This window comes from Octodon degus, unplaced genomic scaffold (genome assembly GCF_000260255.1).
Source record: "Octodon degus isolate 3935 unplaced genomic scaffold, OctDeg1.0 scaffold00011, whole genome shotgun sequence".
In the NCBI taxonomy this organism is placed as follows: domain Eukaryota; kingdom Metazoa; phylum Chordata; class Mammalia; order Rodentia; family Octodontidae; genus Octodon; species Octodon degus.
The window spans coordinates 25,096,012-25,115,037 of NW_004524587.1; the positions used below are offsets into that span (position 1 = coordinate 25,096,012).

Below are 19,026 nucleotides of genomic sequence, written 5' to 3' on the forward strand. Positions count from 1 at the left end.
CGTAGCTTTCAAGTCTTTGAGAGGAAAAGAGAGAAAGAAAGGACTCTGAACCAGACTGTAGGCAGGGAAGGCTCGGCTTACGTCCTTTTAGTTCATCGCTCTCTTACATCTCCTAGAGGGAAGAATGGATAAAAAGCGAGGCCAGGGAGCAGACCACAGAATAAGGACATCTGTTCTCAAACTTCGGTGAGAGCAATGAGATCACTACTCACAGAGGCAGGAGGGGACAGACGCCGATGACAGCTGCTGACAGGGCTGAGGGGCTCTGCTGGCGGGAGGTGTTCACTTTGCTTCCTTCCAAGCGGCGCATAGAAATGAGCAGTTCTGAGCTGTAAGTGCTAAAGGGGATTATAATTAGGACTTGAATGTCGAATTCTAGCTTTGCTTTGAATGTAAGAGGAGCTATCAATCGCCTCTTCAAACACAAAATTTATCTCTTGACTTCTTCGCTCAATGACAAAGATCATGGATCCAATGGTTCCCTGTATTTTCGTAGCAGGAAGAAATCTGCTCAAAGCGTTTTCAGGCTGAATTTTTTGTTGTTCTATTTGCTTTGCTTTGTCTTTTTATTTGTTCATCCCCCATTCCCCACTATTTAAAGGTCACTTCATTGCACAGTACTTCATCCATGGCTCTGCTTTGGATCTTCATGAGGTACACCTCCGGAAACAATTTGCCTCTTTCCTTGGCACCAGGTGGACTCTATTCATAATAACCACCTATTAACCTCACCATTGTTATTATCAATACCAGTCACTTTCAAAGAAATAAACACAATATGATAGAACAGCCACATTGATGAGCATTTACAATGGGTCGTGTTCTCTGGCAAGCAGGCTGCCTATATCACTCCCACTAAGTTTTACAGAAAAACATTTTATCATACCCACACTAAAAATCAAGAAAACTAAGTCAAAAACTACTGCCTCAGTGCCAGAAGTTAGCTCAGTTGTCCAATATGGGCTTAACATCGTGAGGCCCCAAGTTCCATCCCAGTGTCAAAAACAGGAGGAGGAAAGGAGGGGGATCGTGGGAGAAGGAAAGAAGAGAAACCAGCGCCGCCCGGGACCCACAGATGCAGCTAGTGGGCGCCTCCCCAACATGCACCTCGGCTGTGCTCAAAAACACTTTCCTTCCCTCAGGTTGCTGTGCCCTCATTCGTACCTGCAGCTCTCTCTCCCTAAGGCTGTCTCAGAAAGCTGTGTTCAGCAGAGTCTTCGCCAGCACCACGCTGGCCTACCCCCACCTGTTTAGCTTTGCCTCATACTCTCTGAACCAAAGTCAGAGCTGATCACAGCGCAGCCACCTTCTGCCTCTCTTCCTCTTTGTAATATAGGAAGAGCGGTGCTTGATTACAGGCATTGTCTTCCACTCCACTTAAGTTCTGTTTTTATGCAGAGTTGTGTCCTTAGCTTTTAGCTGAGCTTCCACCATGAACTACATACTGTGGAAGAGAGCAGGACAGCAATCACCGGCTGGGTGGGTAGCAGGGAATCTGGGACTATAGCCCTCTAAATTGTTCCTCCAGCCCCCACTGCCATTTTTTTAACCCCTCCCTTTGCTAAACTTTATGTCATTGGCTTGAAAACCATGGGTTTATCCTTAATACCATTTTCTCAAAAAAATGGAAAAAATCGTAGAAAATTTTTAAATAGAGTGATTGCACAGAATAGGAATATATGAACAATCTGATAAACTACAGGATGCATGTCCTATTGAAGGATTCAGAACTCAATTGACCAGAAGTTCCAAATAAGGAAGAAACCAAAAATAATGTGTTTATTATTTCAACATTATGTGCAAAATATATGACACTGTGTAAGTTTTTGGTTTGTTTTTTTTTTTAATTTGGTTTGATTTTGGTTTTGGTGTTGCATCGTGTTTTGTTTTGTTTTGTTTATTTCTTTTCCCTTTTGGCAGGTCTCAGTGGGTAGTTCAGGTTGACCTCAGTCCTCCCGCCTCAGCCTCCCAAATGCTGGGAAAACAGGCATACACCACCATGCCTGGCTGCACAAGCAATTTAACCCGGAAATATCCCCATCTGTAAGACAGAAATAACACTGGAATCTAGCTCTTAAGGCTGCTATGAGAAATAAATTACCTGATATTTGTGAAGAGTTTAATATATTTCTTGGCACATAGTATTTATATATTTTAATGTGTATTTTCCAATTAAATTTATAATATTCAGTTGCACATTAAAATATATAATAAATGTGGAGCATACAATCGAATGACAGTAATAAAGATACATGTTTAGAAAGCACTGTGCAGACTGAGCAAAACACACTTACCACCACTTACAGCCTGCTGCGGATCAGACTGGGGCCTCTGCTTATACGTAAACTGAATCCTACTTGGCTCATCTGTGGCTTAGGCCACCTCCTAACTCCTCTCCAACATAGTTTCAAAATTAACCCCAGAGCTCAGAATGTACAACTTTCAAGTCAGGACTGCTAAGCCCACTGCTGAATCCCAAGTCTTCCCAAGAAGGGTTGGTTTGTGTCTACTTTCTCCTTCACACTATGGAGGTGCAGTTGGAAAACTTCACAGAAAAGGGCAAATACCTGAGGAAACTTCTGCTTCCCAGTCTCCAAGTGGTCTCCACCAGCTGCAGCCCCTCTCACTCTGTCTGCTCTGTGCTGTTTGCAGACTGTGCAGGTTCCCACAGTCAGATGTCCTAGCAGTAATCAGCAGCGTGGTGAGGACAGAGGGTAGGCACCTTGGAGAGCAAGGCTAAAAATAACCATCTTCAAATTAAAATGCTGAATTGAAGAAGAAAAGAGACAGGAGAAGAAGGACATGGAAGAGCAGGTTTTATTTAGTTATATCAATAAATCAAAGGTAAAGGAAGGAAAAAAGACATTTTGAAGGAGCTGGGGATGCAGCACAATTGTGTTCATATTTGGTAATGCTGTCAAAACACCAATGAAAATGCAAAGCAAAGGCCATCATACAAATCCAAAGGAAGCTGATTTACATGTTTGGGATGAGCAGGGTTTCAGTGAGAATAACAGATCTTGCACAGTGCTGAGAGAAAAATAAATTCAAGGAACTTCTTGTGCTTTAATACGATTCCTTCTTTCCTCCTGCCTCTCCTTGTTCCATTTTCATTTCCATCAGAAAAAAAAAAAAAAAAAAAAAAACACATCTCAGCATTTCCCAGGCTGCCCTTAACCTTTCTGACTTCCTCACTTGAAGGCTGTGGAAGACAAAGCATTCTTCGGATGCCTCGAGACAGACTCCTCGCAGTAACCAATACAAGGAGGCTGACCTCAGGGGCTGGGCTAGTGGCTTCCTGAAAATAAACAGTGAAGGGGCTGATGGATGAAGGAAAGAATGTAGAATATCCAAGTCAGTGAATCGCAACAATAAAGCGTTCAATAAATACTAGTTTCCTTACCTGCCACTCAGTAGGGAACAGGGATTTGTTAGCAAAAAGAAAAAAAAAAAAAAATCACTTACATCTTGAATAAGAAGTTTGGAAAACAATTATAAAATATAGTAACAATGATTACTTCTGAGTGGGACATTATTGTTTATGCAGCTTTCTTCTTTACATTTTTTTTAGTGGTTTGACCCAATTTTTATTTTATTTTTTTAGGGGTCTGGAGAGATAGCTCAGTGGTATAATTGCCCACCTGGCAAGCACAAGGTCCTGAGTTTGATCCCCAGTACGAAAAAATTAAAATTAAAATAATTTTTTAAAGAATATTTCTATTTAAGTAATTTCATGCAATAAGAAATAAGATAATTCTTAATCAAGTATTCTGAATACTATTATATTAAATATAATATAATATCATTATATATTATTTTCTGATATGATATCATAACATTTTCTGGTGTTGTGCTCACACATTCCTATGCAATGACCAATCTAGCAATGATCATTCATTAATGATTTTTTTTTAATGCACGGTCTACAGGGACTACAGGGTCTCATTACACAAATTGGACTTGTAGTGATTCTCCTGTTTTCAGCCTCCCAAACACTGGGATTACAGGCACAAACCGCTATGCCCAGTCTTAATGGCCAGTCTCAGCATGCCCCGGGACGGGGCCAGCATGGCAGGCCCGGGATTGAACTTCCAACCCCTGAATCTGCCTAAGCAGGTGCTTTAATCTGCTGAGCTATCTGGCCAGACCTCATTAATGAACTTTAAAACTAAGGTTTTAGCCAGGCATGGTGACATAGGCCCAGAGTCTCAACTACTCGAAAGGCTAAGGGAGCAGTTTCCCATTAGCTCACAAGTTTGAAACCCATCTGATTAATATAGCAGACCCTATCTCAAAAACAAATAAATAAAAATAAAAACTAAGGTTTTAATTTGGGATTTTCTTAAATTCTTTTAAAATCTTCCAAAAATTGACACTAGACCAGTTCATTAATGAAGAGAGATTGGTACTACTAAAAAACTTAAATGTAGCACCACCTAATGTGATTATAATCCCTCAAAACACAGCAAAAAGCATATAGAAACTTAAAAAAGAATTTGTACAGAATAAACTATTCCATCACTTTGGCCATTCTTCCCAAGAAACCTTTCTTAACATCGTGTTGTCTCCTTAGTGTGAGAACCGGAGCAAGGAGAATCAAATCTGAAGGATACAATAGACACTGGTAAAAGATAATGGACTTATTCAAAAGGAAAGAGTTGCCGAGTTGAGGAGAAGGACAGGAGAGGGACTGGGGGAAAGAAATTTAATCTATGCATGTAAACAAGATGGTTTGGACAACTGTACTGTGCATTTCTGCTGGTCTATATAAAGAAGCAGTTAATGCTTTAATTTGTTTTGTCTCCTTTATTCAACAGTTTTTCCTTTTTGTCTTCTTAATTTCTTACACATTTCTTTCCTTTTTTCTTTTTCTTCTTCCAATTTTACATGCATATATCTGATAATATGAATAACTGGTTGGAAGACAATGCTGTGTATTACAACAAATACTGTGAAATTCATATTACTTTGTTAACTGAAAATCTGTAGCACTTATAATTTTTCCCTTTTAATTCTAATTTGTACTCCTTTAAAAAATAATTTAATAAGAAAAGGATTTACATTATTTGTACTATTAAATCATTTTAAGTAACTCAAAATGAAAAAAAAAGAAACCTTTTCTATAATCTGTAGCAGACAACTGTGATGAGCTGCACCACTGCCCTTCAGTCCACCTAACATCAGCCCCAGTGTAGTGTTTGCTTCTGTACTTTTCCCTAATGTCCCATGATGCCTCTCAACCAGAAAATTTAGGATAGCAGTTTAGCCAAGAAACTACACAACATACATGGAAAAGACACGCCTCCCATAAGTAATCCTTGCCTTATGGGAGATGGAGACCCATGAATGAATGTCCAGACTTCCTTGTCCTTTAGTGAAATGAGTCTAAGCAGCCACCAGCTCATTAGCATATTTTATTGCCTTATTTCCCTTCTTACCCCATATTCTCTCATTTCTGTTTTCTGTGATCACCTCCAGAATCAACTTCCTGCATCTTGGTCAGTTTGGGCTGCAAAAAGAGAACATGGTTTATGGCTTAGGTAACAAACATTTATTTCTCACAGTTCTAGAGGCCAGTAATCTCAGATCAGGGTGCCAACCCAGTCAGGGTCTCTCAATGACCCTCTCCCCGGTTGACAAATGGTTGCCACCCAGCTGTATTATCACAGACAGAGAAAAGGGTCTCCTATACCTTCCTCTTTTTATAAGGCCATTAATCTTGACACAAAACCCTAATTATCTAACTCTACTTACCTTCACAAGCCTACACCACCAAATGCCATCACATTGGAGATTGGAGTTTCAACACGTGAATTAGATTCCATGCATAGCACCCAACATTGGGTTTTTGTCTCAAAGTCAACTCTACAAGGTAGGGGAGCATGTGGCTGGACCCTGACTATGCCACTATAATTATAAATCCTTAGATTCAAAAGAGTCAAGTTACTATTGCTGGTAAAGTCATTAATGACAACTACAGCCCAGGTCTTAGTTAGAAAAATCTGGTGCCAAAATTAAGCTGATGATGAAAGCCACCTTCAGACAGAATAGGGTCAGAACAAAACTGCTTCCTGCTTGGATGTGATATTTGCAGAACTGTGAGACCATGCAAGCAAATGCTTCCACCAATCCATGAGCAAAAATCACCTGTTTGCCAACTCTTGGCCTTGAAAAACCAGGGCCCAAGGAATAAGAAGAACATGGAAGAACTGATTCATTCATCAGTAACTACTTCATTTAGCCTCAGTTTTTGACAACCTAACAATAAAACAGGAATGATGTTGGACGAGCTGAACCAGAAGACCAGTGACATACAACATGGGTGTCTGAATCTGCTGCCATCAGGTGACACATGATCAAAGCTTCAAGTCACTCCATCTCAGGACAACCCTAGACAACCTGTCTCCATCTTATTTCTGGAACAAGGACATTCACTGTCTCTTCTTTGCACTGACTTCTCTGAATATTATAGTAAATGTTATATTCATGTTCTATTCATATACTTTGCAAACCAGGCATGATGGTGCACACCTCTAATCCCAGCACTCAGAAAGTTGAGAAGGAGGATCACTGTGAGTTCAAGACCAGCCTGGAAGCTACAAAAAGTGAGCACAAGAGCAGCCTGAACTGCATAGGAAGACCTGTCTCAAAAATATATACATATGCTTTTCAACCCAACTTCATTGATGATGCTTTCCCTTCTTGAATTGTAATAGCCTAATGAGTGTGAATCCCAGATCCATCATTAAACTGTGACTTCACTTAGTCAAACCTCAGAATTTCACTCTGTAAAATAAAGATAACCTAAAACTCACATTGTAGGTCATTGTAAAAATTGGGGGGATCCCTAAAATGCATTTAGTGCAGTTTCTGACACAAAAGCATTTCTAAATGCTAAATATAATTAAAACCAGATTGAATTATAATAACTTCACGATGTAAAACTACAAAGTTCATATGCAGTTAGAATGTGGAAACACTGTAACAGACATAAATTCTCATTCTAATACTTTCAATTTTTATGCAGTTTGGCATTCATTAAAATTTTAAATATAACATGGAAAGAGATGAATTTCTTAAACAGGCAAAAACAGTCAAGGTTTATATCTAAGAGCTCACAATGAGAAAAGAAAGCAGCTACATAGACTTAATCATGTACTAAACATTTATTGCATTCTGGCTTTGCGCTAATAGTTTGCTAGGTAGCAGGGACACAGTAATGAAGACTGTCTTCTCTGAACCAGTTGCCTAATGAACAAAAGAATGCCCCGTATCCATAATGAAAAGCATTGTGTTCAAGATAACATGAGAAAAAATAAAAGAGAGAAAGAAAACAAAGATAACATGAGAAGATATCAGAGGCAGGTGGATGCAGGTTCCTTAAAGCTTCTCGATTATGACTGTTAAACTGGTATATGAGAAATGAGTAGTAACTAGCATGTTAATCAGTGGGAAAGGGGGCGTCAAGGACACAGCATATTCAAAAGCAAGGAATCAGGCAAGGAAGAGGATAATGCCTTCAAGGAACTCCAAGTAGATAGGTTAGACTAAGGCCAAGGTGATATGGGAAAACAGAAGGTAAGATGAAGGAAAACAATCCCCATAAATGCTACATCGCAATCATTTTGAAATGAATAGTGGCATTATAAGCACATTGGTGAATTATTAATGTCACATAAGGTGAACACTCTTTTTCCACACTACTAGTTTATGACAAAACTAAAACTAGAAGTTGAGTTCCCAAGCTCCAAGTGTGCTGGTCTAGATCAGTAATTCATGAAGTACCCCAGGATCAGAAGCTTTTGCTCTATCTGGGAAATTATTAGAAACACACTTTGTCAAGCTTCATTCCAAACCAGCTGAGTCAGAAGCTATGGCAATGTGGCCCAAAAATGTTCTTAAAAGTGTTCTTGGGCCAGGGAGATAGCTCAGTAGAATAAGTGCTTGCCTGGCAAACGCAAGGGTCTGAGTTCAATCCCCGGTTCAGGAAAAAAAAAAAAAAAAGATGCATCTTTTGGTTATGTTTAAACTTTCATATCAATTCAGTAGATAAAATAAACTTATATTACAATAAAAAAGTGTTCTTAAAGTCTTTTCTTAAACTATTCTTAACATGTGTTCTTAAAAGCCTCCCAGCTAAGTTCCCAAAGAAGTAAAAAGTTGATCTAACATTCCTTACTAGTCCAAAAGAATTAAAGTCAATCAACTATCGAGAAACCTGCATATCCTATTTATTACAACGCAACTTACAATATCTAAACTATGGAAATAGCCTAGGTGCCCATCAATAGGAGAATAAAGAAAACATGGTGCATATGCACTGAGGACTATTATTCATCCATAAATAAGAACAAAACCAAATCATTTGCTTGACAACAGATGCAACTAGAGTCCATTGTATTAAGTGAAATAAGTCAGACTCAGAAAGACAAATATTGGGGATAGGGAGCTGGCTCAGTGGAATAAGTGCTTCCCTGGCAAGCGCAAGGACCTGAGTTCAATCCCCGGTTCCACAAAGAAAGAAAGAAAGAAAGAAAGAAAGAAAGAAAGAAAGAAAGAAAGAAAGAAAGAAAGAAAGACAAATATTGCATGTTTTGTTTTATATAAGGAACAAAGGAGAGAGACAGACAGACAGACAGACAGACAGACAGACAGACAGACATAGACAGAGAGAGAGACAGAGACAGAGAACATAAAAGTGGAAGACCACTAGAAAAGAAAGGAGGGATGAGAGATATGGGAAGGAAAGAGAAAATGAAATAATGAGGGAGAAATGACCACAGTATGTTACATGTATGTACAAATATGCCAATATGAAACCCATTAGTCTGTATAACTAATATGCATCAATAAATAAGCTCTCTAGTTGATTCCAACTCATACTAAAATTTGCTGCACTTATCTATAGTACAGTCTTCCCATTCCTAAGAAATTTTCACAGAAGAAAATTAAAAAACTAGAGAAAGCGCAGACTGTTTCCTTTAAGTCCCGTTCAGAAAACAACTTTAGGTTCATAACAAAACATATCAGTCAAGTACATTGTGAAAACCACCTGAAGATGCTCCATGTTGCCAAGAGCTCTGATGGTCAACGCCTTAGCAACCACACTGGTGCAGATGGCCAGAAAAATTATTTGCCTCCAGATGTCATTTACAGGCCAGTAACATGGAGGCCAAAGAACAGAAGCCCTCAGTATAGCTGGGAGAGCAAAGAAGGAAAAACAGAAGTCAAAGAAAACAGTCACCTTCTTTTCCCTGGACTCTGGGTGTGTGTGTGTGTGTGTGTGTGTGTGTATCTGTGTGTGTGTGTGTCTGTGTGTGTGTGTCTCTCTGTGTCACTGTGTGTATGTGCATATAAAGATTGAGCCTTGATGGTACTGAGCTACATCTCCAGATCTTTTCATTTACTTTACTTTGAGACAAGTTTCCTGGGCTGATCTCAGACTTACAACCTTCCTGCCACAGCCTCCTAAAGTTACTCAGGATTTCAGGCATGTGTCACCTGAAATCAGGTGACTAAATTTATACTTATGGAATTTAAGTCACATACTAAATGCTCTCAGTTTACTAAATTTATACTTAAGGAATTTAAGTCACATATTCCTACTACCACAGCATTTTCAAGTTTAGGAGAATGAGAAGACTAAGTCAACTTAGCTGTATCTAGTTATCTCACACCTCTGTGCTCCCAACACCTGACTTGCATACAGTATGTGTTTCATTAAATACTAAAAGCTGAATAGACAACCCCATTAGTAAAAGAGCAGCTAATATTTACATATATGTCTATCAAAAAATGTGTAAAATAAACTGAACACAAAGACAGAGTCTATTTTACGTGACTGAACATATAACATGTAAAGAAATGCAGTAGAGCACAGAGGGCAAAAGCATTGATTTTTCTGAAATTAGAATCGTTCTGCATCCAGTCACCCTGCCTCTGTATTGCTGACATCAACCATTGAAAAGACGAAGAAAAATCTCATTTGTGCCAGTATCTGGCAAACTAGCACAAGTTAATTTGTCAATTAAACTATCAGTGTAATAGGGAGTGCTACAAACTAACATTAGCAGGTTAAGAGAAGCAAACTGTATAATTCATAAAGAAAAACATAAGTCTACTCCAGGAATTCAGATGTCTCTTAAATGAAGATGAACTATGGCGAAACTAAATTAAAGACAGGGTCTGAGTGACCTCTAGTGTTAGCAAGAAGAATATGACCTAAGTAACAAAACAGCCATGGTGCAGAATTCTTACATATATAGACACACATACACACAGGTATACACATCTAAAATATGCATAAACTTCCTTACAACATAGTTTTCCTTTCCTTAAAGTTTACCTAATAAACAGCATGCAGGATTGTACATTTTTGTCTTCACTGAGCTACTGTTCTAACTTACCGACATAGTATGAAAATGTCTTCTTTTGTGTAGTGTATGCAAAAGATTTGCTATCTAAGCCTTCCTATTCAAATGCCTCTGAGGGGAAGTATGCCTTGTATTAAATGTTAGGTAACAGTAGGCTTCCTGATTGGTATTAGGAAAAGGTCAAGGTAATGCAGAGAGGCAATAAAGCCACTCCAATTTTAGTAATGTTGAAAGAGAGTGCTTACATTCAGTTGCTTCACCTTCTAATGTATGCATTGATTTTTCTAAAAGCACAAGCTCTGATCACCTTCAATCAAGGTTCTTCAGAAAACCACTGATTGCTTACCAAATGAAGAACAAACTCTTCGGTGGGCCATCCAAGGGCTTTCATGAAATGACCCCCCAACCTTCACTGCCTGAGAAGAAAGCGCTGTCATAGGTCACAATACTTGTATTCTTTCTGCAATACAGCTTTCCCATCTATCAACATCTTTTTTAACCGCTGTAATTTTGCAAACCTTGGTATAAAGGTAACCTCAACTCTGGCAGGGATTTGCATCTTTATTTCTAACAATCTCCTGATTTCAAGTCTTATTTCTATCATGAGTTAAATTTTTTATTAAAAAAAAACTTAAGCTAAATTACTGTGACACAATTTGAACAGTTCTAATACAAGGATAAAATAGGTGATAAATATATTGCCACTGCTACTTCCACATGACAGAAAGAAGGGTAGTGAATGATTTTAATAAAACCAGGTGATGTTATTAAACACTGAAAAAAAAAAAAGAAGAAGGGTAGAACCAAACCAAAATCAAAGCTCATCTCTTCCATTGATTCACTTTGAGAAGTTGGGCAATGAAGTCCATTGTCATGATGCCATTTTCCTTCCTGGTGAAACAGGAGGTACCATAATGATAGGCTTTATAAAAGTAATGTGAGGATTAAAATCAGACAACTTATATGAAAAAGGATGAAGTCGATCATAGACACTTAGTGAATGTTTGCCTCTGCATGCTCCAGGACCACTGCCTCTATCCATCTGTTGTGGTGTGGGGTTTGCAAGCAGAAACAATACAGAACACACAATTTATAACAAGCATTTTATTATAGTCACCCTAAGAGTCATATACAAAGAGAATGCAGGACCTTTCTGCTGGTGGATACTGCAGAGGAAGCATCGTCAGCCTCTCTTCTGACTGCTGTCATGTCTAAGCCAGAGTCTCCCAAGGAGCGCAAACAGCTATGGAAGTTCTTCATCGGAGGGCTGAGCTTTGAAACAACTGATGAGAGTCTGAGGAGCCATTTTGAGCAATGAGGAACACTCACAGACTGCATGGTAATGAGAGACCTGAACACCGAATGTTCCAGGGGCTTTGGGTTTGTCACTTATGCCACTGTGCAGGAAGTGGATGCAGCCATGAATGCAAGGCCACACAAAGTGGATGGAAGAGTTGTGGAACCAAAGAGAGCTGACTCAAGAGAAGATTCTCAAAGACCAGGTGCCCACTTAATGGTGAAGATCTTTGTTGGTGGCATTAAAGAAGATACTGAAAGAGTATCACCTATGAGATTATTTGAACAATATGGAAAAATCAAAATGATTGAAATTATGACCAACTGAGGCAGTGGAAAGAAAAGCAGCTTTGCTTTTGTAACCTTTGATGACCATGATTCTGTGGATAAGATTGTCATTCAAAAATACCACACTGGCAGTCTCACCAGGGCTATGCGGCTCTGGGCTAGTTTGCGAAGTGGCTCCTCTGGCCACCTTTGGTCGCTAGCCCCAGAGTCTGAGCTCATCGTTTTCCTCTGTAGGGCCTCGGAGACGAGCAGGAGGAATCCATAGCTGTCGGCGCCAGAGCATCCGCTCCTCACTTGCGGTGCCTAGTTTTGCTGTCCAGAGCACCCGGATCTGCGACCCCCTGTAGACTGAGTTCGACCATACCTGGGAGGCAAGCTTTCTCACTGAGGGCACTGATTCAGAGGCTGGAAATAAAATAAAGTGTCTAATGAAATAGAAGGAAGATTGAACCTGCTGCACACCTGCTGATCACGCTTTATTTTCTAAAAAGCCTGAGCCTCTTCTTGTATTCAGATACGGTGTCCTCATCAGGCATGTCTAGCATCCTTGCTTATGTGGGTAATAGCCAGAGGCAAAACACAGCCTTGCCATCTTGGGCCCATTCCATGCTGAAGTCCCTGGGGAGGACTCTTGGTCCTTTGATGGCCAACATGGTAGAGAGAAACATGAAATTGTTCTCTGGGAGGGCAGTGCCAGCCTATGGGGAAGAAACCTTTGAAAACTGGCTGATAGAAGTCAATGGGGTCCTGCCAGATTGGAATATGTGTGAGGAGGAAAAGCTCAAACGGTTAATGAAAACCCTTAGGGGCCCTGCCCGGGAGGTCATGCGATTACTACAGGCTGCCAACCCCAACCTAAGTGTGGCAGATTTTTTGTGGGCGATGAAGCTGGTGTTTGGGGAGTCTGAGAGCAGTGTGACTGCCCATGGTAAATTTTTTAACACCTTACAGGCACAAGGGGAGAAAGCTTCCCTTTATGTGATCCATTTAGAGGTGCAGCTGCAGAATGCTATTCAGGCAGGCTTCCTAGCTGAGAAGGATGCAAACCAGACTCGCCTGCACCAGCTCCTGGTAGGGGCTGAGCTGGATAGAGACCTGTACTACAAGCTGAAGTGTCTTCTCAAGATATATCCGAATGAGCAAGAGCAGCTTCCCAATTGCATGGAATTAATCAGAATGATAAGGGAGGAAGAGGATTGGGATGGCACTTTTATTAAGCGGAAGCGCCCCAAAAGATCTGAGTCAATGACAGAGAGAGCAGACAGCCCTGTGGCATTTCAGGACTCCCCACCAATGGCTACTGGCAGTGTTGACTGCAATGTGATAGAGATAGATGATACTCCTGATGACTCAGATGAGGATGTGATCCTTGTAGAACCTGAGGACCCTCCACTGTCATCCTCTGATGCCACACCACTGAGAGATAGGGCCACATCTTGGGATCAAGTGCTGGTCATTGATTCTCCCGACAGTGCTGAGGGTCAGTCTCCTTCTGCCAGTGGTAGTTCTGGGCATAAGCATAGTGGTCCTGGGGATATGTGTAGAGCCAGGAAACGAAAACATACAATGTACTGTTCTTATTGTGGGGACGAGGGCCACTCAAAAGAAATGTGTGACAGTGAGAACAACAAGACCCATGTTTTTGAGAATCTGATCATCACCTTGAAGGAGCTGACACATACAGAGGAGGAGGGGCCAAGCGAGGGGCCTGGTACATTGAGTGACCTCTCTGAGTAAAGCACCCCCTAGCCTTCACTGAACCCCCGTACCTATATCTAGAGTTCAGTGACTGGGAGAAGGGGACTTCTATTTGCATGAATTAATCCGCAAAACAGCTTTCTTTTTGAATGGAGGACAAAGGGCCTGGAGAAGAAAGGATGTGGCATATCAGGGTGGTAGAAGGGGAAGGACTGACTGTTGTCCTTTGTCTCTCTGCCTGCTGGCTAAGTGTATATTTTCTGTGTGTGCCCATTTCCTTGATGACTTTATTCTCTTTGTGAAAGTGTTATACAATTCATTGTTAAATTTTCAAATAATACAGAAAAATATAAAAAGTAAAATACAAATTACCCAAAACTGTCCACCCTTATATAACTATTGTCAGCCCTTTGGTGAATGTTCTAGAGTTTTTCCTATATCTATGTACCCAGATAGATATATGTACAGATAAAAATGATCAATGTAAGTGATGTTGTATATGCTGTATTTTTTCACTAAGCAAAATATGTTGTGGGCTTCTATGTCAATAAATATATGTCTCTATATCAAAAAAAAAAAATACCACACTGTGAACGGCCCCAATTGTGAAGTGAGGAAAACCCTGTCCAAGCAGAAGATGGCTAGTGCTTCATCCAAACAAAGAGGTCGAAGTGGTTCTGGAAATTTTGGTGGTGGTTGTGGAGGTGGTTTTGGTGGCGATGTCAGTTTTGATCGTGGAGGAAATTTCAGTTGTCAAGGTGGCTTTGGTGGCAGCCATGGTGGGGGTGGATATGGTGGCAGTGGAGATGGCCTCAATGGATTTGGTAATGATGGAAACAATTATGGAGGTGGTAGAGACTATAATGAATTTGGCAATTACAACAGTCAGTCTTCAAATTTTGGACCCATAAAAGGAGGAAACTTTGGAGACAGAAGCTCTGGGCCATGTGGTGGTGGAGGCCAATATTTTACCAAACCACAGCAAGGTGGCTATGGTGGCTCTAACAGCAGCAGTAGCTATGGCAGTGGTGGAAGGTTTTAAACACTTCCAGGAAACAAAGCTTAGCAGGAGAGGAGAGCCAGAGAAGTGACAGGGAAGCTACACGTTACAACAGATTTGTGAACTCAGCTAAGCACAGTGGTGGCAGGGCCTAGCTGCTACAAAGAAAACATGTTTTAGGGGTTGGGGAGGTGGCTCAGTAGAATAAGCACTTCCCTGGCCAGCTCAAGGGCCTGAGTTCAATCTCCAGTTCTGCAAAAAAGAAAATATGTTTTAGACAATACTCATGCATATGGGCAAAACACTCGAGGACTGTATTTGTGACTAATTGCATAACAGGTTATTTTAGTTTCTGTTCTGTGGAAAGTGTAAAGTATTCCAACAAATGGTTTTAACGTAGACCTTTTTTTGCACCCATGCTGTTGATTGCTAAATGTAAGAGTCTGATTATGACACTGAATAAATGTGTCTTTAAAGAGAGAGAGAGAGAGAGAGAGAGAGAGAGAGAGAGAGAGAGAGAGAAATCTGCACGCACTAAGACCAAAGAATCCAGCTGAGGGCCTGGATCCAATGACAATGTCTGGCAAGAGACCAGCCAAAGACCTACAGCCATAACAATGCCCACCATGAGTCCAACTGGAAGCCGAGTCCACAACAATGTCTCATGCAGATCTGTGCTAGGAAGGCCTAAAGGTCAGTAGTGGAAGATAGAAATTCTATGCCAGCAGGACAAAGGATCTGTGCTAGCAGGCTGAAAGATAGGAACTAGAGCCACAAGTGACACTCAACATAAGAACTAGAGCATCCCTGTAAAGGAAAGCCATCTCCAGCAACAGTGAGGTCTCAAGCTCTTCTAATGAAGACAACAGCTGAGCTCCTATCAGGAAGGCCAGTGTGAGAAGCTTCTCCAGAAGAATGAACTATGCACTATCTTCCCCTCTGGAGTCAGGAAGTGATACCCAAAACAAGGACCAGAGCTCATCAAAAATGAACCATAGCCATCTTCAGTGACACTAAGGTCCTCAGTTCCTTTGATGATGAGAACAGTCACATTCATCGGGAAAGCCAGCACGACAAGGTCCTCCAAGAGAACCAACAGCTGCCCCAGGAAAACCAACAGCTCTAACAGCTCTGAACAGCTTCTAAACTTCCCCAGTTCTCCCTCTTATGCTGCTGGCAACTCTCCTCAGGTGGGCCTCCCACACCCAGCACCACACTAATTCAGTTCAGCCAGATGTTATAAGTTGAGCACCAATTGTCAACCCAGCACACCATCTCTCCCTTTTGAGGAAGAGTATAGATGTCACATGATGCCAGCAAGCCCTCTGCATGGAATCTCTGATCATCCTGTTCCTCATTTTCCCATGTCTATGTAGTTGGCCAGTTTCAAGGAGTTCGTGGCAACACATCTAAGTCATGGGCTTTCTAAAAATCACATTCGATTTCACCTATGCTCTTGACCACTTGTTTTTTGCTATAAGTTCCAGAATGATTCAGTCAGCTTTCTAAACTCAACACTATGCAATCAGTAAAATTGTTTTGGTCATAGTCTTAGTCTAAGTCAGGCTCAGGGTGAGGAGTTAAAGCAATGTTTTATTATATTGTTCCATTTATATAAGACATCTACAGTTGTCAAACTTATAGAAATAGAAAGTTAAAATGGTAGTTTCTAGGGCCTTTGGGGAGGGGAAGGAGGGAAGTTAGTTAATAAGTATAGAGTTGAGATTTCACAAAGCAAAAAACCTCTGGACGTTGGTGAACAACAATGAATATATTTGTCATGTTTGGGATCTGATTTGTCCCCCAAAGTCTTCATTGTGTTGGAGGTTTTGTGGCTGATGAGCTTGGAAGAGGTGATTAGATCATGAGGGTTCTAACTCCATCCATGAATTTATCACAGAACCAGAAGGTTAGGCCTAGTCAGGGAGTATAGCTTGAGGGTTCAACCTGGTGGTCTTGATCTGGCCCCTGGCTCCTTCCTCCCCCTCTGGCCCCTTCCCTGTCTCTGTTTCCTGGATAAGCTGTATTAATCACCTTTGCTCCACCACCTTGCTGCCACAATGCTCAGCTTCGCTTCAGCCCACAGAAGTGGAACCAGGAGTTCATGGACCAAAACACAGGAAAGTGTGGACCGAAATAAACCTTTTTTCAAGCTGTTTATGTCAGCTATTTAGTTACAGTAGCAAAAAGCTGACATTACTGAGCTTATATCTTAAAATGATGAAGATGATTAGTTGTATGTTAAATGTATTTTACCGCAATTAAAATTCATATGGGTTACATGTATAGCTCAGTGTAGAGTGCTTGCCTAGCATGAGTAAGGTTCTTTGTGTGACAATAGCACTAAAAGAAAAACGCACAAAAAAAATATTTTTTGATTAAGAAAACTTTCATGAGACAAAATTCACCATCTCTTAACCACAACCTCTGGCATCTCAATAGCAGGCCACATGCAACACACAAAAGATAGCCAAGACAGAAGAAGGGAGAGAGAGAGGACAAGAAAGAGAGACAGACAGAAAGAAGAGAGAAGGGTCATCTGTGTTATTTTGAGCACATGTTGAAGACTAGAAAAAGTAGTTTTCACCCTTTGAAAGAGGAACTGATTCCCACCTCATGTGGTCAGAAATAAAAGGGATAAAGGGATCAACATTCATCTTCTTCTTCCTAGAGTGACGAGGGTAAAGCCTGAGATAAGGTCCCACTCTGAATAATTTTAAGCTCTTCTTGATCATTGCCAGCCTTTATATGAGTATTAAAATGATTTCTCAACAGCAGCTCACAGAAATTCCCCATATCTAAGTAAGGGAAGGAGCCCCGACTCTGCCCCCCGACACTGTGTTGCTGCCTGCAGAACACACTGGAAGAAGGACTAACTCTTACATCTACACTGCTGCATGCTCAGGTGGAAATCGCGAATTACTTTTAAAACCTTCTCCTTAATGTGCCCTGTGATGGCCTAACCCTCACTGTTGGCCTGATATCCAGAATACTTAGTGCTTGATGAAAAAGTATAAACCTTGGGAGCCACAGGTCCAAGTGAGCCCAGGACACCCACGTCCTTCCCCAGCTCAGTGTCCCCTGTGACGCTGTCTCTTCTGGGTGGATTCTAGCAATCCTGAGTGTTCTCTAAACCAAACTGTAGGTCTACTTTAGCCAGTTATTTTAATGTTTATGGATGGATAACATATATTCAGAAAAGTCCTCCAATCAGAAAGGCACAGAGTGATAGATTTTTCACAAACTGAACATTTCTGCACAACCAGCATTGTCTTACAAATCACCCTGCCAAGAGTAACTATTATATGGATGGTGCTGATTTCTTACATCATATATTAGTTTTGCCTCTTTTGGGGAATGTTTTACAAGTGGAATTGCAGACAGAAATCCCTAAATTCATGAGATTAATCCATTTTCTATATAACTGTAGCTTGTTTGTCTTCATTGCTGTGTAAAGCAAATATGCTGTGAAGTATTTCTCCCTTTTGCTATGGTTGTCCCCTCGCTTGCCCAGGACACTTCAGTCTGTGCTTGTACAGCAAATCTTTGTGCCTCAGTGACTATGGCCTTTTTGTAAAACCCCATGACTTGGTGGAAAGAACCACACACGCTCCCTGTTCACCCGTTGTCCTTGCCGGAGATTCCCAAATTCCATCTCTCAGTTCCAACCAACCATACCCTCACATAGGAATCAGGAAATTCATCTTTTCCTGAGAACAACACAATCTTTGTGTGTTTGTAGATATTCATTCCACTATATAAATTGTTTTTAAATATTATTTATTCTATCTAGTTCAGTTCTAGCCAAATAAGTTTTATTAGAGTTGTATCCATGTGCCAAGCATTGTATTACTTCCCTAGTTATGAAATAAATGAAGATACAGTCCCTGATTTGGGGGAACTTAGAGTTTATTAGAAATAAACATGTATATGATGCAACCATTCCCCTTCTAGGTCCATATTCAAAGGATATGAAACCAAAATATCATACCCAGATTTGTAACAATATTCACAACAGTTAAGACATTGAATGTGTAGACAAGGAAAATGTGGCACAAATGCACAATGAAATATTATACATCCATAAAGAAAAATGATGCTGTTACCCACAACCAAATGGGTGGAATAGGCTGGCATTGGATAGCATTGTGTTGAGTGAAATAATCCAGATACAGAAAAACAAATGCCAGTTGTTGTCTCTCACCTATGGAAACCTAAAAATGTCTACCTGAATATAGAACTGTGATTACCAGAGGCTGAGAATAGTGAGAGGAGGATCTAGAGACCTAGCTAAGCATAGAGAATAAGTTCTAGCATCCCAGAGCACAGTGGGAAGGCTACAAGCTGCAATCACCTACTATGTATTTTCTG

The 19,026-nt window shown here is 40.6% G+C and overlaps 1 protein-coding gene across 1 annotated transcript; it reads left to right on the forward strand.

The window, feature by feature from the left end:
* The first annotated feature begins 12,491 nt into the window (after positions 1-12,491).
* Positions 12,492-13,694, forward strand: LOC101565834 (zinc finger CCHC domain-containing protein 12-like). The gene has a single exon (XM_004626042.1). The coding sequence runs from the start codon at positions 12,492-12,494 to the stop codon at positions 13,692-13,694; it is 1,203 nt and encodes a 400-aa protein (XP_004626099.1).
* The last annotated feature ends 5,332 nt before the right edge of the window (positions 13,695-19,026 follow it).